The 24,567-nt window shown below is 39.4% G+C and overlaps 3 protein-coding genes across 3 annotated transcripts; all 3 read right to left on the bottom strand.

Annotated features, from left to right (window-relative positions):
• Positions 1 to 391: 391 nt before the first annotated feature.
• On the bottom strand, positions 392 to 4,510 carry LOC145776990 (cilia- and flagella-associated protein 410-like). Its single transcript, XM_082588252.1, has 9 exons — positions 4,335 to 4,510; positions 4,040 to 4,058; positions 3,548 to 3,594; positions 2,986 to 3,111; positions 2,614 to 2,720; positions 2,072 to 2,360; positions 1,709 to 1,805; positions 958 to 1,095; positions 392 to 765 (listed from the first exon to the last, which is right to left on the bottom strand). Exons 1-9 carry the CDS (start codon positions 4,412 to 4,414, stop codon positions 733 to 735), a joined length of 936 nt encoding a protein of 311 aa, XP_082444378.1. The 5' UTR covers positions 4,415 to 4,510; the 3' UTR covers positions 392 to 732.
• Positions 4,511 to 12,122: 7,612 nt separating this feature from the next.
• On the bottom strand, positions 12,123 to 21,925 carry LOC145777324 (uncharacterized). The gene is made up of 6 exons (XM_082588679.1): positions 21,738 to 21,925; positions 20,926 to 21,200; positions 20,385 to 20,511; positions 19,659 to 19,767; positions 14,112 to 14,259; positions 12,123 to 13,217 (listed from the first exon to the last, which is right to left on the bottom strand). The coding sequence occupies exons 1-6, from the start codon at positions 21,893 to 21,895 to the stop codon at positions 13,090 to 13,092; spliced, it is 945 nt and encodes a 314-aa protein (XP_082444805.1). The 5' UTR covers positions 21,896 to 21,925; the 3' UTR covers positions 12,123 to 13,089.
• On the bottom strand, positions 21,915 to 24,567 carry LOC145776892 (uncharacterized). The gene is made up of 2 exons (XM_082588110.1): positions 22,932 to 24,567; positions 21,915 to 21,931 (listed from the first exon to the last, which is right to left on the bottom strand). The coding sequence occupies exons 1-2, from the start codon at positions 24,565 to 24,567 to the stop codon at positions 21,915 to 21,917; spliced, it is 1,653 nt and encodes a 550-aa protein (XP_082444236.1).

Genomic DNA, 24,567 nt, shown 5'->3' with positions numbered 1-24,567 from the left:
TTCCTAGCAGTTTTGCGGAATGTTTCAAGCCACTGACGCAGGACGGTCAGAGATTGACTGATCCCTATTGGGGCAAACTGTTTTTGCAACTCTTCCCCTCTCTAAGACTGGTCGAGAAAAGACAGTGGCTCAAAGCCATTCTGGGCCTCCAATCTCATGTCATGGTCTAGCTTCGAAGCCGAGTTTAGAAACAAGACAGGAAGTGACTTCTTGATTAGGATTATAGTTCACATGCTCACACACGCTTTGCACTACTGAGCCATTTCACGAAATGTTCAACCCCAAGCGCAATCGTTTGCTACAACACCTCAAGATTTGAACCAAAGTCGATGGAACTGCTCTTTCAAATACCAGGGCGTTAACCTGATGAGCTACCAAGCAAACCAAAAGATTCTGTCCAAGCAGATACTTGTTAGCAAGGTTGGAGACAAAACAGTTCCAAACCACTTTGAGGTTGCAGCAAGATGCTGGCAAACACATGGGGGCGCTTTCTATACACAAAATGTTTCCATGGTTACAGAAAACAACATAAGCTTCAAAATTATCGAGCTATCGGTTCACGTACAAAATGAAATTGAACAAGAGGAAACAATATATGAAATGTGTGACATCACAGGAGAGTCGTTAGAGACAAGTAAGCGTCTGAATTGATGACGCAAAATGTCACAATAAGCAGCACCGACGTGGATTGCCGGCGCTGGTGGAACTCGAACACAGTCCTTCTGATCGTCTTCAACTCGGTACTAACTCCTGCTCGTGCGGTACCTGAAAGAGATAAACTGAGTAAGATCGGCCAGATGGTGAAGCTTTGTGGTTGAAGAGTTTACTAAGAGTCACAGTTAGCAGGAACAGGTGTGAACCTGGCCAGGCTTCAATTCAACCACCGCTGCAATCAACATTTCAACATGCTCGTGATTCGATCTTAGTCAATGCTCGTATGACCTCGACAATGCTCACCTCCGTAGGTCTGTGGATTGTTAAAGTCTCCAGACGCTCCTGTATGGCATCCTGGAGGGACAATAAGCTTCCAGTGTCCAGCTCCTGGATGAGGGACATGGTGGCTGACAGGATATTGTTGCCTTTGGTCGAACAATGCTGGAAGAAGGCAACAGATTATAAGGGAAGTGAACAGGAAGAGCATTTAATCCGTGGAGGAATCGGATGTTGGTGCCAGGAGGATAACTAATTTGAGCACAATTTCAAATAAGAATGCCCAATAGGCCCCCGGTGCAGTTTCCCAAGGACATACTCCCCCTACTCACATTCGGAGACACAGCATGAAGATCCAGGATGGGCCGACACTACGGGAACGTTCACAACACAACAAACAACTTTGTTGCTTGTTCCGCGCATCACAATGCCCAGCATGCAACTTCACGCTGTTACCAGAGTCTTTTCTGCTCGTGATGTCAAAATTTCATCAACATCTCTCCCATGGGAAAAACTGCGTTGCTAAAACCGTTGGGAATCCTCTAATTGCGTTTAAGTTTATCTAAATACCACCATGTAAATATATAACCGGCCGCTATTTTTAGGTCCTTGTAATGAGCTATAGGAAAGCGTTAATGCGAGTTCCATAAGAATAAAATAACATGGTTCATGGGAAACCAATGCTTGTGCATTGGCCCCTCAAGTAGTAGCTGCATCAGATTGAGATGCATCAAAGCCTTTCAACCTCCAGTGGTTGATGAATTACCTCCGTACTCACCTTCCTTAACCTGCGAGGTGGCTTGAAGTGGGGGGTCACTGATGCACTGTACTTTGCCGCCGAGATTGGGTTAAGACCGAGCTGGAGTCGTAGTTGGCTGCAAAGGTTATCAAAGTTAAAAGTAGAGATGGGGGAAGAATTAAACATTTCAAACCAGCGGTGGTTAGCGCAAAGAAGGCTCGTTCTCACCTGGCTTAGCGGTTAAAATGTCTGACACTGAATCGGTAGTTATACGGCTGCACTGACACTGTCTGCCGGGTAAGTGCCGAGAGCAGCGCATACTTGTGGAGTGGACACATCCACACTGTCATTATTAAATGACAATTGACAGAATAAACAATATGCAAAATACGGATCTCTCACTTGGTTTCATCCAACGTCATCGCGGCTGCAGACTCCTGATTGGCTGGTTCGTCGTGGTCTCCAATAGCAACGCTACTCGCTGACTCAGCATCTAAGGCTTGTGATGACGTAGCCGACTCAGTGGTTACGTCATCCAGAGACTTCGCTTCCACTACCGAAGCCAAAGTTATCTCGCTCGAAGCCTCGCAGCTGTGAACTGAAGGCGCTTCGGCGTCTTCAGTCTCGGCTTCGATCGCAGCGCACTCCAGGTTCAACTGCAGCACTTTTTGTATTTCACTCGAAGTCACCGCTGAAAGGAAACAATGACGTAGGAACTGACGTCAGCAGTGCTTCACAAGTTCATTGCAGACATATGTACCGTAGTTTAAAACCGTTGAAAACAGTTCAGTGTTTGGTGCAAAAAGTAAAATAGCATTTGTAAATATTTATTGTTAATTTGAAATGCACGTGAAAGCCGTGGCGCATGGCTTTCGTGATGATTCAACCAAAGTAAGCACTTTCCGAGAGAGCAACCAATCAGGACAGAGCTCGCCTATACAAACCTGCATTGTCTAGCTTCTGTATCTGGGGTAGGAACTTGATCACAGCAAGTCGGTATTCTTCTGTGGACATGGACTCACAGAATGGATTCCCGGACAACCACAGAAATCTGGATTATAACAATAGAGTTGAGATGAATGCGCAGAAGCTTTAACACGAACTTGCCAACAATGAGCGCATAACCAACTACGTTGGAGGTAGATATGAATATTACTTGCAGGTTGTATATTCAACTATCCGACATTGGTTGATTTATACCGAAAGATCAACGGAAAACAAAAATTGACAAGATTACAAAGTGAAAAATGTTTAAATTTAGTAAAACGGAAAAATTAAAACACGAAAATTGAGCATGCTCTAAATTTCAACTTAACCTTAAATTGTTCAGCTCCACCAAATGAGAAAGTTCCTCAATGTCCTTGATCTTGTTCTTCCTCAAATACAATTCCTTCAAGTTGAGGCAAGAAGAAAACGCATCAAGACTTTCAATGTCATTGACGCTGAAAAACAACAAGAAATAGAATTTTTCTCCATTTAATGCAACATCATAACGTTCTGGCTACAAATATCGTCTGCAAGCCGAAGGAACTTTGGAAATAATGGAGCAGACTGTTGCAAAAAAAGTAGCAAAATAATTAGTATGCCTGGTCAGTGGTCAACCTAATCAAAGAGAGCCTAAAATGTAGATAGGTACCAAACTCATAGATTTTGAAAACTATACTGTCTTCATCTTCAGTTCTATTGAATTAAACGTATTTGAATTGACATTGTTTTTAGAAAACAGTGCTAAAATTGAAATATTCATATTTCCAGTAAATCTGCAATTTTTGTGCTCGGAGTCACTTGTAAAAATTTAGAAATCGATAATAATCTTTGAAAAGACAGTGACTAAAATGTTTGAGAATCGCTGTCATGGCAATGTGCTTAAAATTGTACCTGGCATTTATGACTTCAACATTTGGTAATGATTTCACAACGGACACCTAAAAATATGAAAGATACAGTAGTGCATAATATGTTGTATTATACTCGGCCCAAATTAATCCGAGCCAATAACATACAATTTCAAATGATAAATTTAACAAGAAAATAAAAGCATCAACAAAAAACTTAGTGATGAATAATGCTCTTTACTAGAGATCACAAAGTTTACAATGTTTCAAAATCTTATCAGATCATTCAACATGGCAAAAGTTGCTACAACCATGTTGCTATAAAAGAATATTTAATGAAATCAAACAATATATACATTTCCTAAAAGTTATGGTGGAAGCATTTCATATTAGAAACTGCATCACTTTACAAGTGAATTGCAAGAAATGTTAAAATTTTCAGATAAGAAGTAGCAGCTCTCCTCAAAAACAGTACATATCAATTTCTTATTTCTTGTAGCATGCTGAAATCATTTTAATCAAAGCTACAACTTACGTCAGTCAAGTCGCTTCCCCTGCAACACAGCACAATCATCATACATGCGAGCGAACAGTTATATAGTTTCATAATCTATATATTACAATCTGGTGCCAAGTAAATGGTGTGTAGCACTGAACAATGCAGTCAGACAACAGTGCTGCCATATCGTTTGCTCAAATCATGATCAATTCAATTCTTAAATAAAAAAACTATAATTTTATGCATCTTTTAATTTATTCACATCTCCTGGAAGTGAGGTTTTTATACTTATGAGTTTCAGCAAGTCAGACAAAGCAATTAAACACCTCACCAGCAATTCAATGTTTTGACGCCGCTGAGATCTGTTGTCCGGGCTCGGCCAAGTACGATCTTTTCTGTCAGAACCACCATGCCAAATAGTAAGTCTTGGGTGTTTATAGCAATTGATCTTAACTAACTAGAATAGATGATTTATTTCACCATGTAAGCTTAAACCATTTTTCACAAAATAATTCTATAACATAAAATCTATGATGCAAACATTGCAAAATATAGTACATCTACTAACATTTTGTGCATTGTGTTTTTCTACCTCTTCCATTATGTAATTCCCATTACCCAATGCTTTCGTCCCAAAGAAATATTCACAGCTTCAATAGCATCAACTCTGTCTTTGAGTCACAAATGGATTAGATGAGTCTCCTACAAGTCAGCAGTTGTGAACTGAGCAAGCGACAACTGAGCTAGCAACATTTCAGCAAATGTCCTAAGTTGGTAAATGATGAAATTGAGCAAGTAACAACTGAGCAAGTCGAATCTTGGAATGTCACAAGTCAGCAAAATAAGTTTGACAAGCGATGACCAAGTTCGACGTGAGCATGTAATTCTCGTTTGCTCACTTGGCAGTAGCTGAAACGTAATTAGTTACTGAATTGTCGCATGTCAAATGGTCTGACAACTGCATTAAGCAAGTTGTGTGCATAATCAGAGATGGGCGTGATCTTGATCTTGAAGATCACTGTTTTTTTGTTCACAATTGTTCACAATTGTTCACACAATTGTTCACGAAACACTTTGTTCACAATTTCCATGTGTGAATTTTAAAGAAATGTTTGCTTTCTTTGACCCAATTTTAGATGTTTCAAAAGTGTAGAATGGCGGTGTTAAAAAATCTGGACTCTAGCCGACTTTGGTCATGTAAAGTGGTTTATTGCAGCAAATCAACCAGACCAAGACTTGTTTACGGTCTGAGTATGGAGCGGTTTGTTTGACCGCAAACCTCTGGAACTTTTTTGATAGCAGACAACAGTATCAAGGTTGCCAGATGGGTAAATGGTGCAATAAACATTGACATAACACAGTGAAAGTTAAAACAACTTAGTAACACGAATAAAAACTCCAACATAAACCAGACAAAAATTTGGTAAAAAATGATGCAGTTAAACTTTATTAATATTTATTTATTATAAATAACAAGCATAAAACTAATTGCTTTTTCAGTAGGCTACTATTGTAATTAACCTCGGCCTTGGGGTGACGTTGCGATTCTACGCAAACTACGTCAACAATTGATAGGCCTAATAGCAACAGTCACTAACTCATTACAATTCATAGGCCAGCGATCGAGTAGTTAAAAGTAAAAGTTAGCAATACCAACTATATACCTTTACCCGGGTTGCTTATATACAGTATAGTAACTATTTTTTGCAACATCATTGACCAAAAACTTCATTTTTTTTCAAGTACACAAAAAGTGATCTTGATCTTCAAGATCACGATCTTGATCTTCAAGATCACTTAGTTTGGTGATCTTGATCTTCAAGATCACCTATTCTTGGTGATTTTGATCTTGATCTTCAAGATCACCAATACTGGTGATCTTGCCCATCTCTGTGCATAATCTAGCAGAACTCATCTACATTTCAGTCATATACTTGAAGGATCAATTTAGACGGATTGTTGCAAGTTAACTGCTGCTGCAATCAACACTGTCTCACCTTATCAAGTGTTTATGTAAACTTTAATGCTGATAGTAAATCACTGCTGCGTGTTGGTACAAGCAACTTTTCAAATACATTTTTAATATCATCAAGTTACAGATAAACCAAGGCTGTCTCTATGACAGTTCACATCTACAACCAAGTTTCTTGTCCAACATTGTAGGAATCATAAAATGATTTCAACAAACTTGTTAATTTTACTGAATTAAAAAAAAATTGTTTACAAATTAATGGTCTGGCATCCTTGACGTTAAAGGATATTTACAGGTTAATAATGGTCGGACGGGACAGGCTGTGTCATAAAAATACTCAAAAACTATTATACGTTCTAAACATGTTCAATTTTTGGTTTTCTTTTCAGATATTTTGCTTTGAGACATTGCAGCGAAAAAGTCATGCAAAATCTCATAACTTGCAAGGATGCAAAAATATTTCAGTTACAGTATTATAGACTTAACATCGATTCAAGTTAAAAAAAATAAGCCTCTCTTCTAATTCTACCTAAAAGCACCACGGTTCAAGAAGTAAATTTCAAGAAACAAGTTCAAACAAAAGTTCTGGCAAAGTGCCATTTTGACAAACGCTGCAGTGCAGGAAGTGGGATTGCACCTAGATCAAGCCTAATAATAAAAATATTCATGTTTTTTCTTGTGCCTATTGCGACAACATTAGGAACATTTAATCGTTCTAGCCAGCTGCTCCCCTCAATATCGAAAATAATAGGAAATCGATAGTACAGGTCCTTATATATGTAGTAACCCATAAGAAATATACAAGAACCTATTCAATTTGCTTCAAAAGTTGGCACTCTAGTGGTTTTAGGAACAAGACAATATGATTCTTTCCACTAATCTATCTACGCTACTTATATATTTCAACTATCAGGTTTGGTGGCCATGCCTAATTATATCCATAGGCAAATATACCATAAAATTAGATTTTCTTCATGCACATCTTAAACCATTACAATTTTGCTACTATTTCCTTTTGTTGTTGTATTTCATTCCCACAGTATCATTTCTTAATTGTGTTCCAACAACGAAAAATAAATTAAATTGAAAGTAGCCTGCAACATCAAGTTCGGATATTATCCAACGACTGGTTTGCTTTACCTTTGATAAGCTTTACCAGGGCTGTGGAGTCGAAAGGATTTTGACGTGTCCAAAGTCGAGAGTCGTACAATCTGTGTGCTGAATTCCACGGCCCTGGTTTGTACAAACTGACATTGTCAATCTGCCGAATATCACCAGTGGGGCAGTCAAACATCTGCCTGCTTGTGCACTGAGCTCGGCTGCATAGCCGAGTGGTGAGAACGTCTGCATGACGTTCGAAAGGACGTGGGTTTGACACCGCTCCAGAGCACACGGCTGTGTCTCGGCAAAGACACTTAAAGGCAGGTCAAAATAAGGGGAGCAGCTGACTCGAAGACTATATGTCACTTCGTTTTGCTGCTTTCCGCCGTCTGTTGTATCGCATCTGTGATCGCAGTGTACTGTATGTTATCGCAATGGGCACAAATAAAAACACGATTATTATTATTAGCCTACTCCCTACTGACAGAAGCATATATCTGCCACATAAATTGCATCATAAAGTTTGTATGGGTACGAGCCAGTACACCATAGTTACGGTATGTACTCCATACTTTGCGACCGTGCCATACCGGTATATTAAACTGATTGTCCTGCTTTGGTATCTCATGCATGGTTTGTCACTTCTACCTTTTTCTAGACCTCTGCTGTGTTTGGCATATGATATATTATTGTTCGTTGTGATGGTTATAAATAAAAATAAGCTGAGCTGATATAACCATCGTAGTGACTTCTTCTTTGGTACAAGAAGTTGTTCCCTCAGTGAATGTTTGTGAAAAATCTGATGAAGTTATGAGAATTTCCTGGGCACCCAAAATGAACCTAATAAAAATTTCTTTACTAAAACTGAAAATTTCTTTACTAAAACTGAAAACTTCTTTACTAAATTGTGTTCCACTGTGTATATGCGTCTTTGATGAATACGCAAATGATTGAAACAATATTTTAATAATAGACTGACAAACGTGAAAATTGCGAATCAGAGAAATCGAGCGGGGGATTTCCCCGTTGTTCTTGGGAAAGGCAAACTTTTAAATGGAGCTGTTTTTAGTTTTTCTTCAGCCGGATAAGGAACATGATTACATGATTCTAAAAAACTATATTCAATTCAATTTATTTTTCTTTGTTGGAAGGTAAAAAAAATAATAATGTAAAAATAAAATACAGCAACTGTTGTGTTAGTCTCGAATGACCACAAAAACCTCAGTCATCGCTCACGTAGCAGTCTCAGGGCATAACATGTATTATGCCTTTACACAACAGCAACAAAACCAACAAAAGGAAAAGGTGGCAATTAACCCTGTCCGCCCGTTAGCTCAGTGGTTACGCGCCGGCTCAAAATCACGCGGCGCTGGTTCGACTCTCGGGGTGTGCGCTTGAGCAACGCATTTCAGGACTGCTCTCCATTCAGAGCACCTAGTGAATGGAATAAATTCCCCGGCAGCAACACTTCAACAATCGAAAACTTCACTCTGCCAATCTCGGTAACCGATCCGGTGTCAAGAGCGGAAGAGCCTCTACAAGTTTGCGAAACTACCAGGAATAACCAATCAAGGCTTTGTCAGTCCGAGGATAAAGATTCAAAACCAACCAACCGTAATGGTTTAATACGTGCATGTAGGCTAGTTCACAAGATATATTTTATGGAATTTTTTTTTTTAAATAATTTTAAATTTGGAAATTAATTTAGTTTTTTGAAATCAACTTTAAATCACTGACCGTTTACAGAGGTGTAGGCTACAGGAACAGGTTCTGGACCCGAATCTTACTTTTTTACTCCGGATCGAATCTAGATCTTTTAATAAAAACAGCATCCTGAACAGGGCCGGATTTAGCTGATGGGGGGCCCGGGGCACTTTTAGATCGGAGGACCCCGTGCAAAAACCATCTCTACGTCTACAGTAGCATATCAGTCCAGTAGCTTACTGCACAGCATTTTGCAGAAACTTTAAAGGCCAAAAGGAAAAAAATAACACAAAATCACATTTTTTCCACATAGGGGGGCCTTTCAAAAGTCGGGGGCCCAAGGCAACTGCCCCCCCTAAATGCGGGCCTGATCCTGAATTTGCGAGGGAATATTATGTAAAGACCCAGCGCTAATTCCAATTGTGTTCTACACATTTTTAAGTAATAGTTGCGTCGTTATTTTGAACTTTGTACACAGCAAAAAGACCTAGAATTTTGGAAACTTTTCATATAAGAGGAAGCCAATGCTTGGAATCAATACTCAATAGGCTACGACAATGAAAGAAGAAGACCTCTCTTTAGAAATCCTTTTGACAATGTGCTCTGATAACCTAATTTACAAATTGCCTTCGATTTCTGTGCTCTCACATTGCATCAAGTTTCACAAGTTATAGCTATAGTCAGTTAGGCTATCAACGTCTGCGCACGTAGGATCAATGTGGAAGAGAACCAGTGTGCTGCATTAACCTTTTTACGACCTCACCAAACATAGAATATGGATTAAAGATATTTTTAATTACTTTGGGCATAACCTACTTTTCTTGTTGCTGATCCGGACTTTGGTCAGTCAAAACAAACATTGCCTTAACGGATTGGTTACTTTTTACATAGAATCAGCATCTTCGCGCGTTGTGGGCTAAGTTACTAGAGATCCATACTAGAGTAGAAGAAATGTTATAGCCTACAGTAATTAGCTATTCGAAATTTTATCTATGTTGGTTATCCCATACCTATGGGATAGTTACGCTCAATCGTCCTCGCATTGCATCAATAGGCTAGTTGGTACTCCAGTTGTATTAGGAACGAGACGATTGATTCTTTTAATCTATCTAGGCTACTTATTTCAACTATCAGGTTTGGTGGCCATGCCTGATTATATTCATCGACACATGCAATCTACACATCTTGTACATGCACATCTTAAAACCATTACAGTTTTGCCACTATTCTCTTTTGTTGGTGCATTTTATTCCCACAGTATCGTTTCTTTTAGCCAACGTTCTAACAAAGAAAAATAAATTGAAATTGAATAAAAAGCCTTTCCATGAAAAGTTTTCTGCTCAAACGAACGCTGAGTTGCACTGTCGTGGCTTGATAGGGCGTTTTCTTAGAAATAGTGCGTCTCAATCTCCTGAAGTGAGGGCGGAGACTTTTCCTTCTTGTATGAATGGAAACGCTGTTGAACCTGAACTGCGTTGAAAAGAGCAGACACATCATACCAGATTTAACAATTAATGTAAATTACTGGTTCAGTAGCCTATTTGTAACCATCATAGCGAAAAGATGGATCGACGACTGTGGGCAACTCAAAGTTCATTTATTTGTTATCTTTTGCGGCCGATTTGTAATCTAGCGTTGCCTTTACTTCTACAATTTCCTTGCAATGAAAAGTCCAAGGTTGATAGTTTGAGAACCACTCTTCTATGGCCTACATGTCGATAGCGGAGGCCTATGTGGCATACTTTTGTAATCACTGGAGATTACTTTAAGATATTAACTTAATGAAGGCTGGCTAGGTTATGAACTTTTATTTTTGGACTGAGCTTATTCCTGACAGTTTCACATTGCTAGGCTACTTGCAGTGGCTTTGAACTACTGACGCAGAGCCAGTTGGAGGCCGCCAGTGAAGTTTCCAATTCCATAAACAGATGACTGACAGTAACTTGATGGGATTGAATCGCAACATTAACAATAAATACAATACACTTGTTCTTTCTTTTTGATAGCCACTACGTATGAGCTGCTATCCAATCTGTCTTCTTCCTAACTTTCGACTCAAGTTCCACATGTGTTGAGTGAAGATTGATGGTATATTGTTAACAAGAGACGGGTTCAATAATTGTGATGTGGAATAGTCACTTCACACTCTTATTACGTCCGTCCGTTAGATTCACACATCGTAAAAGAAAGACGAAACACGTTTGTAAAACACAAGTTAGAAAAAATAGAGAAAGAATGACGAGAGATTGTCGCTCAAGCGTGGCAGTGCATCGCAATGATGACGTCACGATTGCGCGACAATCTATGTCACAATACGGAGACAGATAACTTGGCCATAATTTCGTGAACAACGCTAATAAAATAACAACATAGCAAACTTAAACGTTTTCGGTAAAAACTCTTTGCCCTCTTCAGAAAATTCCTAATACATTTAAACAAACAAATAACTCATGGCAGTGATACCCAGGTTTTTTTTTAAGGTTTGGTTGACCGCAAAGTAGTTTTAAGAGACCGCAAGTGTTTCATTTAAATACCAAAAAATAGCCATATTTGCGTAAACAAATTATTTATTAGGCTAACATTTAACTAAACAAATTTGCTGCACAATCAAAGTGTGCTTGTTGGCTTCTGCTTGTTATGTTTCCACACGTAAAAACTGATCATTATGCGCCATAAATCAGAAATAAACATTGACGAGTATCGAAGGTGCACTTCTTTTGTGAATAACTCTTTGATTCAGCTGTTAGCTGTACCTCCACTTATTCTTTTTTCCGGACGTAAACTATTGATCGTAGGCTATATTCGTATTATCGACAAGACATAGCGAGAAACAACCATTACTTTTTGACTGAAGTTGCAAGTCCAAATTTTGGAAAACCGCTGGAGAAATTTGGGGGACCGTTTCGGTCCCCCAAAACACTGGTGATACCTAATAAGTGACTGAAATAAACAACTGCAATATGCACTGAACTAAGTAGCTTACAACGTAAAACTGAACAACAGATAGGCCTAATAAAGCTGTTAATATGTTGTTGATACGTAGGAGCGTAATCACAAGACAAGATAGCGAGCGGGCAATTCAATCCCATTAAGTTACTGTCAGTCATCGGTTTGTGAAACTGTAAGATCACTTCTCTCCCAAAGCTGAGTTTGCAATTGTATAAATCCCAAAAATTTACATGGTTTCTCTGTTCTGTTTTTTTTTTTTGATGGGAGACTTGAGCAATGCAGCCCTACGCTTCACACAGTAGCCTACATCAAACACTATCAATTAAGCGTCGAATAGTCTTGTCTCAAACTCATTTCCCTATTCCACCAATCTATTTTCACACACAATTTAAATGAAATTAAACCGGTCATATATTTCTCAACCATTATGTTGAGTTCGTGGTACCAACCACAGATCGCTGCACGAACACTTTAAAATTAACACTGCTCTACTGCAATACAAATAATGCGCAAGCCGAACGGTTTCGAAATTTTCAAGTTAAAAGTCACTATGGATGTTAATCCCAAACTTGAACCTTTGAAGCGGATCGCAAAGGTTTTCAAAGCGGCCATGGCTGTGGTCGTAATTATTTAAAGATTTAAATTTGCAAAATTCATTTGTGGCCTGCAAGTGCATAACGTACAGCAGACCAAATGTTGCATTTTGCGTAAAAAAGCTAATTAAGCATATCATCCAGGTCTGTAAAGAAGTAATAGTAGCCTACAATCATTGAGTAACAAGCCACACTTGAATGAACAGCAGAACTAGTACCGGTGGGCTCAACAAATAGCTGTTGAAAATGCACAGTTTTGAATACACGGCAATAACAAAGGGTACGATTCTTCCAAAATCGCTTAATTGTCGTCTGCTTGAAAGCATTGCACCCGTGCCTGCCTAATGGGATACGGTATACCAGTTGTCCGAATTTACACAAACTCCATGTCTAATATGAAATAATTACAATAAGGGTGGAATGCCGTCCTTACGTTTGAGAGGAATACCGAATCTTCGAACAACTGTAAATTCGTCCAACCGACTTCCTTTGTGACAGGAACAACAATTCCATGAAGCGGAAAGCGTTAGACTCCAGTTTGAAAAACAATTATGACGATATTGATGTCAAAAGCGTTTGCATCGTCATCATAATGAGGGGAAGTACCGGACTTTATAGTGACATAGTCATCACAAGCAGCCACTGACGTCATAGGTCAAGTAAATGAGATCTCACACAAACAACTCGAGGCCGTCACGAGCACAAACGTAGAAGATTCCTTAAAAACGCGACTATGACGTCACACAGAGGGTAGAAGGAAGCGTCGGTCATAAGAACCTGTTGACCAGGAGGACAATGTAAAAGCAGGAGAGGCCAAGAACACCGAACAACGATGGGATGGTGAACAAAGTGGTGTAGAAGATGCAGAGGTACCACAGGAAGGAAATGACGAAACCTGCAATGACGCAAGGATTGGAGGTTACGTCCCTGACAATGCCTCTGTCATCTAGTAAATGAGAAAGTGAAACCAGAAATATTTCTTTTGCGTTACTGAAGTAACAAATTTCAATGGTTTTATTTTCTCATTCATCAGATCAACATTCCAACTGTTGTGCAGCAATATCAAAATATGTAAAAATCTAATTTTTCGGAGGAGAGTGATCCATTGTCCCCAATGCTCACAACTAAAAGAGAAGCAAAATTTTTCAAAAAACAATTAAATATTATCCTATCACATTTTAGCAGACAAACTGGTTGGTTTGGTTTTTGAATCTTTATTCCTGGTAGTTTCGCATACTTGTAGAGGCTCTTGACGCATGGCCGGTTACTGAGATTGACAGAATGAAGTTTCCGATTGTTGAAGTGTTGTTGTCGGGGAAGTATTCCATTCATTAGATGCCGCTGAATGGAGAGCAGTCCTTAACGTGCGTTGCTCAAGCGCACACCCCGAGAGTCGAACCAGCGCCGTGTGATATTGAGTCGAGCGTTTAACCACTGAGCTAACGGGGCGGAAAAGTTTTTATAACAAAGTACTGAGAAAGTTATCTCAACCTCTTTGCCACTGAGTGTGGCACGAAAGTTTCAAATTTTATTGTGAGGAATATTCATTCAAGCAGTTTTAGAAGATAGAGAAAAAAATTTTATTCTTGTTTGCAGTTTTTTCAAAAATGCAAATGTCCGTTTTGCGCCGCCTTCTCCTAATGCTAAAATTGATAAAATTCATAAAAATATCCACAAGCCGATGAAATCATTGATGCGATATCTCAATATGAACGAACTCGATTCCTGGAACCGACCTCAGGTCCACAGCGCCGATTAATTACTTGGCTTCGGTTGAGCCACAACTCACCCAGCAGCGGAAGAAAGAAGTGCCCAATGTTGAGTTCTTCAGCTGTTTGTTGCAGATGGTTCGATGAGCTCGAGGGAAGGTTCGGGTTGTCCACCTGGGAAGACAGGAAGCAATGCACCACTGGCATGTTGTCTGAAGATGCGTCGTTCTGCGAGTACAAAGCATGGACCACTGACGTGAAAGGTTTGTGACATTTGAAAAGTTTCCACCAGGGCTGTGCAGCAGAGCCAAGCGTTTTTAATGGAGCTGGAGCCACAAAACTTTTTAAATCCACGTGACGAGATGAGACACTACGAGAGATGACCGATGATGTCACATATTGAAGCATTTTTACTGAGCAGATTGTCCCGTCACAGATCAACTAGCGAAACCATAGGCTACATACAAATGATGTCATACTTTAAAAGTATGTACAGATGTACAGGTTAAATCAACAAATAATACGGAAGAATTTCGCTAGTTGGTAGCTATGCATTTCATTTAATGAGCAGCTATACATTGCGTGTGAAGTAATGCGCAGTTAGTCACAGACAATAGACCGAGAGCCTACGACAGAAGATTTCACCCCATAAGGTACAAAAGGTTTGAGCCCTTGAAGTTACTGGGGTCAACCATGTCACTCACAAAAAGTATGGAAGATTGACCGCACCGGGTGGATCTGGACCCTAGAGCCCCCTAAAAAGCCCAAAAAGGGGGTTAATTTCACCCCATAAGGTACATGGACCAAACTTGGTGAAAACGAAGTTCTATGTCAGGACATCACAAAAATATCAAATCTAACAATATTTTCGAGTGGAAAGGTGATGTAAGACTCCCCCCAAAGTGACCCCCCAGGGGGTTAATTTCACCCCATAAGGTACATGGACCAAAGTTGGTCAAAACGAAGTCTTATGTCAGGACATCACAAAAATATCAAATCTAACAATATTTTCGGGTGGAAAGGTGATGTAAGATGCCTTCAAAGTGACTTCCCTTAATGTGACCCCCTCGGAAGGTTTATTCCACCCCATAAGGTACATGGACCAAACTTGGTCAAAATGAAGTCTTATGTCAGGACATCACAAAAATATCAAATCTAACAATATTTTCGGGTGGAAAGGTGATGTAAGATGCCTTCAAAGTGACTTCCCTTAATGTGACCCCCTCGGAAGGTTTATTCCACCCCATAAGGTACATGGACCAAACTTGGTCAAAATGAAGTCTTATGTCAGGACATCACAAAAATATCAAATCTAACAATATTTTCGGGTGGAAAGGTGGTGTAAGATGACTTCAAAGTGACTTTCCTTAATGTGACCCCCTCGGAAGGTGTATTTCACCCCGTAAAGTACATGGACCAAACTTGGTCAAAACGAAGTCTTATGTCAGGACATCACAAAAATATCAAATCTAACAATATTTTCGGGTGGAAAGGTGATGTAAGATGTCATCAAAGTGACCCCCAGAGGGTTTATTTCACCATAGAGTACATGGACCAAACGTGGTCAAAACGAAGTCTTCTAGGGCACCACAAAATATCAAATCTAACAATACTCTCAGTTGGAAAGGTGATAAAAGACCTACCCAAAAGTGAATCTCCTCCTATAGTTTAATTTACTTCATCCCTTTCTCGAACCAACCTTGGTGTAACGAAAGTGCTATGCCAGGACAGTACGAATGGATTAAATTTAAAAATATTTTTATATAGGTTTTGATGAAATACATTCACAAGCTGTCCCATGATGCATGAAATGGAACTATAGCCTACTTTACAAAAAGTTTTTGTATAAATCATATTAAGTCAATCGAAAAAAGGCAACAGGACATGACAATACATGGCTTTGTAACACCAAAAACAGAAAGTACGTAAGAAGCATATAGGCTACAGTAGCCAGAAAATTGATCCAAGATCTTGATACCACCACTAAATGTGGACTTAATCGAACAACTGACTATCCAAATCAAAACGTTTCGAAATGAATCATTTGGAACGTTAATTTAGGCAGTAATGAACATTTTCCAGCTGCTACAATAAATAACCCAATAAACCCAATGTAGTAAATTTTTGTTTAATGCCATTTGCTTCATGTCTCCAATCAGTTATTGTAACTGTTCATTCATAAACAGAGATTGTTTGTGTAAATGTAAACGGTAACTCAATTGGTTAGCGCGTCACTTCTGGAACGAAGAAGCTTCAAGATCAATAGCGGCGCTGGTTCGACTCTCGGGGTGTGCGCTTGAGCAACGCACGTTAAGGGCTGCTCTCCATTCAGCGGCATCTAATGGATGGAATAATTCCCCGACAACAAGCCTTCAACAATCGGAAACTTCACTCTGTCAATCTCGGTGACCGGGCCTGCGCCAGTGATTCAAAGCCTCTACAAGTATGCGAAACTGCCAGGATTAAGCTCTGCAAGAAGCTTTCCCAGTCCGAGGATAAAGATTCAATCAATCAATCAATCACTGGTGTCGCTTTTACTTTCTTCGTCTTATTCTTCAGATTCATACAATTCTCCTGTTATATACAGAGAAATAAAGACTGTACGAAACAATTGCTATTATGCACTACAGATATGCGTAACATACAATAGTAATTTTATTATCTTTTACAGACGTCTATTTTTCTTCGAATAATGCAACATTGCAACTTACTATTAACTGGAAAAAGTTCAACATTTATTTGTTATTTAGTGCACCCAGGCATTTTTCTCAAGATTGCAGAAACTATTGGTTATAGGTTCCTAAAACGAAACTTTACAGCCAGTTATTGGCTAATGTTTACAGTAAGAAAGTAAACGACTGATAGACCAGGAGAAAGTTTTATATTTATAAAGGGTAACCCAAGCGACATCCAATGCTGTTTACCTTCTTCTTGACTTTCCTGGATGAGATCAGATTCCACGCAGAGACATCTAAAGATGCTTTATACCTTTACCTTCAAACCACACCACTTTATAAGAACCTCCTTCTTCTTTCCAGCCATACTCTAGCAGCAACGTTGCTGCTTGTTCACTTCTAGTTGAAGATAACCACCATCTTGTGATGAGATGTGTGCGCCTTGTCTTCTGGAGAAGTACTCGTAAACAAAGTGGTAGAGTACTACTATCTACAGTAGCTTCTGGTATGCATGATATCCTTTCATTTTCTTTTTTGGGTTTGTAGCCGTCTAAAAACATTTGTAAACGGACTTCGTTGACATAATTAATTTTCTTGTTTTTGTACATGTTACACACAAAGTTCTCTATGGCGATGATAGTGTCTTCACTAATTTCTTTGTCGTGTCCGAGTTGGCTAAAAGCTGCCTGCGCTTCGTGGTTTCCTTGGAGTAATTTCAGCGGCCGCACTTTCCCTTTCCTGCTAAATGACGAGGTGTAATCAGAATCTGTAAAGGCATGATATGCAGGTAAACACTTGCAAATCGTCACTCCAAGTGCGGTAGGCCTATGCAGCTGGTTGATGTTGATGTACCGCTGCGTGTTATTGCTTTGCAAGCCAGCTTCTATCCATATCTTTAATGAAGGATCAAAAGTTCCATAGCAACCTAAGCCAATTACAAGACAGTCAGTGTCAGACGTGCGGATAACCACATTGCTTGGGGCTGGTACATCGCAGACAGCTTGCTTTATCTCTGTATATAACAGGAGAATTGTATGAATCTGAAGAATAAGACGAAGAAAGTGAAAGCGACAGCAGTGACAATGAAGAATAAAGAAACGACCGTTTACATTTACACGAACAATCTCTGTTTATGAATGAACAGTTACGATAACTGATTGGAGACATGAAGCAAATGGCATTAAATAAAAATTTACTGCATTGGGTTTATTAGGTTATTTATTGTAGCAGCTGGAAAATGTTCATTACTGCCTAAATTAACGTTCCAAATGATTCATTTCGAAACGTTTTGATTTGGATAGTCAGTTGTTCGATTAAGTCCACATTTAGTGGTGGTATCAAGATCTTGGATCAATTTTCTGGCTACTGTAGCCTATATGCTTCTTGTGTACTTTCTGTTTTTGGTGTTACAAAGCCATGTATTGTCATGTCCTGTTGCCTTTTTTCGATTGACTTAATATGATTTATACAAAAACTTTTTGTAAAGTAGGCTATAGTTCCATTTCATGCATCATGGGACAGCTTGTGAATGTATTTCATCAAAACCTATATAAAAATATTTTTTAATTTAATCCATTCGTACTGTCCTGGCATAGCACTTTCGTTACACCAAGGTTGGTTCGAGAAAGGGATGAAGTAAATTAAACTATAGGAGGAGATTCACTTTTGGGTAGGTCTTTTATCACCTTTCCAACTGAGAGTATTGTTAGATTTGATATTTTGTGGTGCCCTAGAAGACTTCGTTTTGACCACGTTTGGTCCATGTACTCTATGGTGAAATAAACCCTCTGGGGGTCACTTTGATGACATCTTACATCACCTTTCCACCCGAAAATATTGTTAGATTTGATATTTTTGTGATGTCCTGACATAAGACTTCGTTTTGACCAAGTTTGGTCCATGTACTTTATGGGGTGAAATACACCTTCCGAGGGGGTCACATTAAGGAAAGTCACTTTGAAGTCATCTTACACCACCTTTCCACCCGAAAATATTGTTAGATTTGATATTTTTGTGATGTCCTGACATAAGACTTCATTTTGACCAAGTTTGGTCCATGTACCTTATGGGGTGGAATAAACCTTCCGAGGGGGTCACATTAAGGGAAGTCACTTTGAAGGCATCTTACATCACCTTTCCACCCGAAAATATTGTTAGATTTGATATTTTTGTGATGTCCTGACATAAGACTTCGTTTTGACCAACTTTGGTCCATGTACCTTATGGGGTGAAATTAACCCCCTGGGGGGTCACTTTGGGGGGAGTCTTACATCACCTTTCCACTCGAAAATATTGTTAGATTTGATATTTTTGTGATGTCCTGACATAGAACTTCGTTTTCACCAAGTTTGGTCCATGTACCTTATGGGGTGAAATTAACCCCCTTTTTGGGCTTTTTAGGGGGCTCTAGGGTCCAGATCCACCCGGTGCGGTCAATCTTCCATACTTTTTGTGAGTGACATGGTTGACCCCAGTAACTTCAAGGGGTCAAACCTTTTGTACCTTATGGGGTGAAATCTTCTGTCGTAGGCTCCCAGACTACAAGCTGAGTAGTTACTGCTAGAGTATAATTCAAAAATTATAATGTCACACAATATCTGAGAAGTTTTTCTACATGAAACCAATGTATTGAAACTATGTAGGTGTAGGCTTGTAAGCTGGTTTGTCACGTCCTACAAATAACTTGCCACACTGTCCGTATTTCTCATAGATTTGTCGTTGTTTTGAAGGGCAGTGGTTTAAAGAAACTCCATTGTATTTCATTCTAAAAATGTATTTATTTTCTCTTCGAAGCTGGAGCCGGAGCAACAGATGTAAAGCCTGACAGCATGACCAGAAAATCACCCACCATAACCCAGTGACAGGGCTGAAGTAGCATCACAAATAATCCCAAAAATTGACATTTTTATCATAGTCGCATGTTACTGCCACCATCCAAGCACATAAACTCACCGATGAAGGCGCTATGCCGCAGTTCTGTATGGTTTGCTCGTTATTACGCAAGACTTGCCCTTGGAATATCAAGCGATATCGCTGGGAGAGATCCAAGGAAAAGTTACGTCTGAAAACAAACATCTTGACTGAGATGTTCCCACTTTCTGTGCGTGGAGACCAAGTGGGGCAGGATGTCCACCTTCTGGCTCACAAGTTACCGCGGCAGTCTCATACCCGGGCAGACGAAAAGTTCTGAACTTTCACAAACCAAGGAACAACATTTTCACAAAGTACTGATGGTTGTTGTGCAGCTGCAGAAATTACAAGATCAAGACAAAAAGCCAACAGCGACCGTCGTTTCCGTGCACCATCTTGGGACACACTCATCTGCATATTCTAGAGCACCAGGGTTGTAGTGGGTAGCTTCCAGGGTACTTGGGTAGCTACCGGGGTCCGAGTGGGCTGGATTTTTTTTAAACAAAAAACCGAGGTTTTTACAACCCTGAAAAGCACCCGTCAAGAAGACGAAGCTAAACTTCATGACTTGAACAATTGTTTTCCGACATGCCCAAGTCGTGTCCCAGACAGGAAAATCCGTCATTTTAACATTGATCTATAAACGTTGAATCAATGTTAAAAGGACGGATTTAGCTGTGTTGGATGCAACCAACAGGAGGAATGTCACAAGTTCGCTCCACGGAACCAGGAAACACAACAGAATGACGTCATAGATCCTCAACTGACCTTCTGAAGTCCGCGATAGTGTCGGTGGGTTTGGCTTGGACGACTCGAACGGTTTCGTCGAGATATTTCAAGCGAATATAGAAGTGGCCAGGCTGCAAAGTGGGAAGGTCAGAGGAGGCTGAGTCTTCTGTGACAACATTGAAACAACGTCATAAATACGTAGACACTGTAAGTTTTAGGCTCCAGCACAACATTGAACATGAACAGAATGTGGGGAAGCACCAGTTGGGAAAAATGTCTCATCACGTCAGTTGTAGAGGATGTTGATTATCCACGCAACAATGACTTGACGACGATATTGCAAACAGTCTAATATTCTACTTACTATTCAGGTGATGACGACATAAATGCTTGCATTAAAAATCATTACCATCAATCTATGAATCTAATATAAGCCAAGCAGAGCAAACTGTGTTTTGAAATCTTAATTAACCTTGTGAAAACCTCATTAACGGAGGAACAGATTGTAAAGGTATTTGCGGAGTAGTACTCTTTTATTACATTGGCTTATTGTATATACATTGGTTCTTAGATTAGTTACCGGCCGAGCCTTCGTCCTGTGAAGAAGTGGGCGGTTCCTCGTTTGCCCCACCATCGTTGGATGATGTGTTTGGCTCCTCTAGTGGTGAGCTGGGACTGGTCCCTTCCTCAGTTTGGTTCACAGGCACCTCTGTTGCTGTGGGATCGTTATGGTCTGGGGTGTCAAGACCAACCGAACCAGCAAACGCGAAGGTCGCAGTTTGAAATGTCTGGTCATCGATAACTTCTCGGGTTGGATTGCTATTGGGAGCAGTTTCTTCACTGCCACCTTGTGGCCTAACAAAAGAAATATTTATATCAGCAAAATATTAAAATTATCCTTAATAAAAAACCTTGGCTTTTGTTCCTCCTCACAGCGGATGATGTCACAGATTCTATCAACAATCTTCGAAATTAGATTATTGTACGACAAAATTATTGCTGACGTAAAATTACAGATTCTTAAAAGGCGTCGGCGACTGCCGATGTACAAATTTTGATCGTAACGTTCATTTGCAGTGATCCACATTCCACAATGTATATATTTTCAATTTGAGTGATGTTACTCACCGGATAACGTGATGTTATTCACTGGTTGCCCTGGTCATAAATGCTATGGCATGAATTTGAATATACGTCAAAGATTGAAATTAACAAAGATATATAGGGTGAAGTGTGTGACCAGTAAAGCAAAGGCAAAGTAGTTTCACCCTATACGTTTGGTCGATTCCAAAGTACTATGACATCACCATATTTTTGACCAGGGCGGAGACTTGTACACCAGCTCAAAATTAGTTTATGGCTTAAATGAATACTAATGACATATTGACATACCCAGGTACTGCACTTGTGTATTGATCATATGGTCGATCGGCAACACTTGTAGATCTCCATATTAAGATAAGTGGACCAACACATAATGCAATAGTCAAGACAAGTGCCAAGATCTCATTATTCCCATCCAAGAAAAACTGTGCAACCTCACCAAACATTTTGGATGTATATATAACTTTAATGACACAACAAACCTGTTAGTAAGCAAAGAACAATGAATCAAAACTCACTTGAATTCAATTTTACTGAACATTATGACTAAAAATAGGCTACTATATTATTTTATCACCATCGTTATGTATAGTGCCCAGGACAGTGCCGGTCTTTGGGGTGTGCAAACCGTACGATCGTACAGGGCCCGCAAATTAGGGGGCCCGCAATTTACTCAGGAAATGCAGTAATTTTTGTCATTTCCAATGGAAAAAATTCAATTCCTTTTGCTATGCCACCGGACAAGGTCTGCTACTATTCGGTGAGTCCGATTCGGTGAGTTCCTAACCACAAACCCCTAATCCTTAACCCCTAACCTTAATCCTTAACCCCTAACCCTAAAACGGAAATGATAATTAGGCTACCCTACCAGGGTTGGAAAAAATCATGATTTTTTTAAAAAAATCAAAAAAATCGGATTTTTTTGATTTAAATCGGATTTTTTTGATTTAAATCAGATTTTTTTGATTTTTTTTAGATAAAAAAGCGTCGAGTCTACTTGGGGGGAAGAGATCATTTTAGTTACATAGCAGAATTATTTTTAACCCCTTGATTGATTGAAAGGCTTTGCTTTGCAAGTGTTTAATCTTTTTTATTATCATATTGTGGGCTAGCCTGTCTATTGCACATATTTTTAAGTAGGTGTGATATGTTGCTTTATACTAAATCATAATGTGCATATCGAGATTGAGGTACGTCTCAGACTGTCATCTCACTACACTAAGATCTTTCCTTGCGTTTGGGCGCACATCTCTTTGCTTTTTTGCTTAACTGATGCATAGCCTACAACCAGACTTTTTGCAAAGAAAGTTTAACTGTGCAATATAATTAATTAATTATGTTACCAACGTACCATACCAAAACAATAAAAGTTCAGATGACACAAAATTGCAGTTTATTTTGCATTGAGAAATTTGTACATAAATACAAGCTCGCCAGCTTTTGCAGTGCCCAATCGATTTCGAACTTCTGATTGAACCAGACCAAAAGTGGAAAAAACTCGCTCAACGTCAGCACTAGAAGCTTTTGCTGCCAAAACTTTCAGAGCCATCTTTAACATATCACTGCTGATTCTGTCAGACTGAGACTTCCACCATGCCAAGGGTGTTACTGATTTGAGCACATCTTCTTGAAACATGTATGGTTTGAAAGGCTCAGTTTTAGCACGATAATTGAGAACTTCTGACAAAATGATTGGGCTAATGTCACCAGCAAATTCCATTGCCTCGTCAATTTCTTCCAAAGATAGTCTGCTACCTCCATATTGGGGGTCCAATATATTGGACAAAAAGTGAGCCGGAGTACAAGCTTGCTTCATGCGATTTTTTAACTTAGCAGATACATTGGAGTGGCCAGCATTTTGTAGATCTTGTTCTAAATTTTTCCAGACATCTACGGCTTCACTTATGCAGCAGGTGTCTCTTTGTACCACATCCAATGCAACTGCGATAGGCTTCAGTAGAGACAAATAATCTTCAGCAAGCCTTTTCATCTGTAGGTTTTGCACTTTATTGTAAATGGTGCTTTCTATGTCAGTACGATGATCTTCACATATCTGAAGCAAAATGGGCCAGTTTTGCAAGTACCTTTCAATGGAATCTGCTAAAGTGTTCCATCGTACATCTTGTGGCAAGACCAGAGCTTTGCCGCTTGCTTGCTTGTACCAAGCAGCTGGAAGATGATGATTCTTAAAATACTTGACAACTTGAACTACATGGTCTTTCACTCCAGCAATCTCCACACCATGTGCCAGAAGATTTAACAAATGAGCAGAGCATCCATAAGTGATAACATTTAAACTCTTTTCTTTCAGTGCTCTTCGCATTTTTGCCATATTTGCTGCATTATCAGTAACAAAACTTCCGACATGGCAGCTAAATTGCTCTTCACATTTCACAATGGCATTTTCTGTTACCTCAAGCAAATATTCAGCAGTATGACTGTGCCCGGATGTATCTATCGTTTGAGCAAGATATGAATGGCCTTCAGGTGTTGAAATAGTAGAGCACAGAATTGGTTCATTGTGAACATTGCTCCAGCCATCTAATGACATAGAAACGGTTGCTCCCTGCAAATGTTTTTTGCAATCTGACTGTAGTAAAATGTAAGATTCATTTAATAGGTTGCCACCGACTTGCTTTCTGTTGGGAGGATTGTAACCAGGTCGCAACATTTGGATCATTTTTTTAAACTCTGGATGATCAACAGCAGAAAAGCGAGTATTTGTAGCATAAATATAACGAGCTATCTGCAGATCAATGGCTCGTTTTTCTGATGGTGATGTTCGCATAACAAATGTATCCAAATTTCCTGTCTTTTTCTTTGAAATCTGTGATGAAGAAGAATTGTTTTCAGGTGGGAATGAGCGCTTTCGAGATGGACCTGGGACTTCGGCTGAGGATACTAGTATGTTATTTACTGTTGTAAGCTCTGGTTCTGAATGCTCGATTTCAATTACTTCGTCTTCAAGCTGGCATTGATTAATATGAGCTTTCATTCGAGCTACTAGTCCCTGAAGCTCTTTGCCACATGATTTGCACTTCGCTCTACAACCACTTTTACCAGCTAAAACTATTTTGTCAAATTTTAACCAAACAACATCTTGCTTTCTTCCCGACAT

Source organism: Aplidium turbinatum, chromosome 9 (assembly GCF_918807975.1).
Source record: "Aplidium turbinatum chromosome 9, kaAplTurb1.1, whole genome shotgun sequence".
Taxonomy (NCBI): Eukaryota; Metazoa; Chordata; class Ascidiacea; order Aplousobranchia; family Polyclinidae; genus Aplidium; species Aplidium turbinatum.
Note: the sequence above shows the minus strand (reverse complement) of the source record. Positions and strands in the feature narration are given on the sequence as shown.

Excerpts from the sequence above, each read along its gene's own strand:
- LOC145776990 (XM_082588252.1), bottom strand. The coding sequence starts at position 4,414 with ATGGTGGTTCTGACAGAAAAGATCGTACTTGGCCGAGCCCGGACAACA. Across the intron at positions 3,112-3,547 it reads GTTGAAGTCATAAATGCCAG|CGTCAATGACATTGAAAGTC; the intron begins GTACAATTTTAA and ends GTTGTTTTTCAG. Across the intron at positions 766-957 it reads CAATCCACAGACCTACGGAG|GTACCGCACGAGCAGGAGTT; the intron begins GTGAGCATTGTC and ends TATCTCTTTCAG.
- LOC145777324 (XM_082588679.1), bottom strand. The coding sequence starts at position 21,895 with ATGTTTGGTGAGGTTGCACAGTTTTTCTTGGATGGGAATAATGAGATC. Across the intron at positions 21,201-21,737 it reads TACACAAGTGCAGTACCTGG|GCCACAAGGTGGCAGTGAAG; the intron begins GTATGTCAATAT and ends TTCTTTTGTTAG. Across the intron at positions 19,768-20,384 it reads ACTATCGCGGACTTCAGAAG|ACGTAACTTTTCCTTGGATC; the intron begins GTCAGTTGAGGA and ends GTTTGTTTTCAG.
- LOC145776892 (XM_082588110.1), bottom strand. The coding sequence starts at position 24,567 with ATGTCGGGAAGAAAGCAAGATGTTGTTTGGTTAAAATTTGACAAAATA.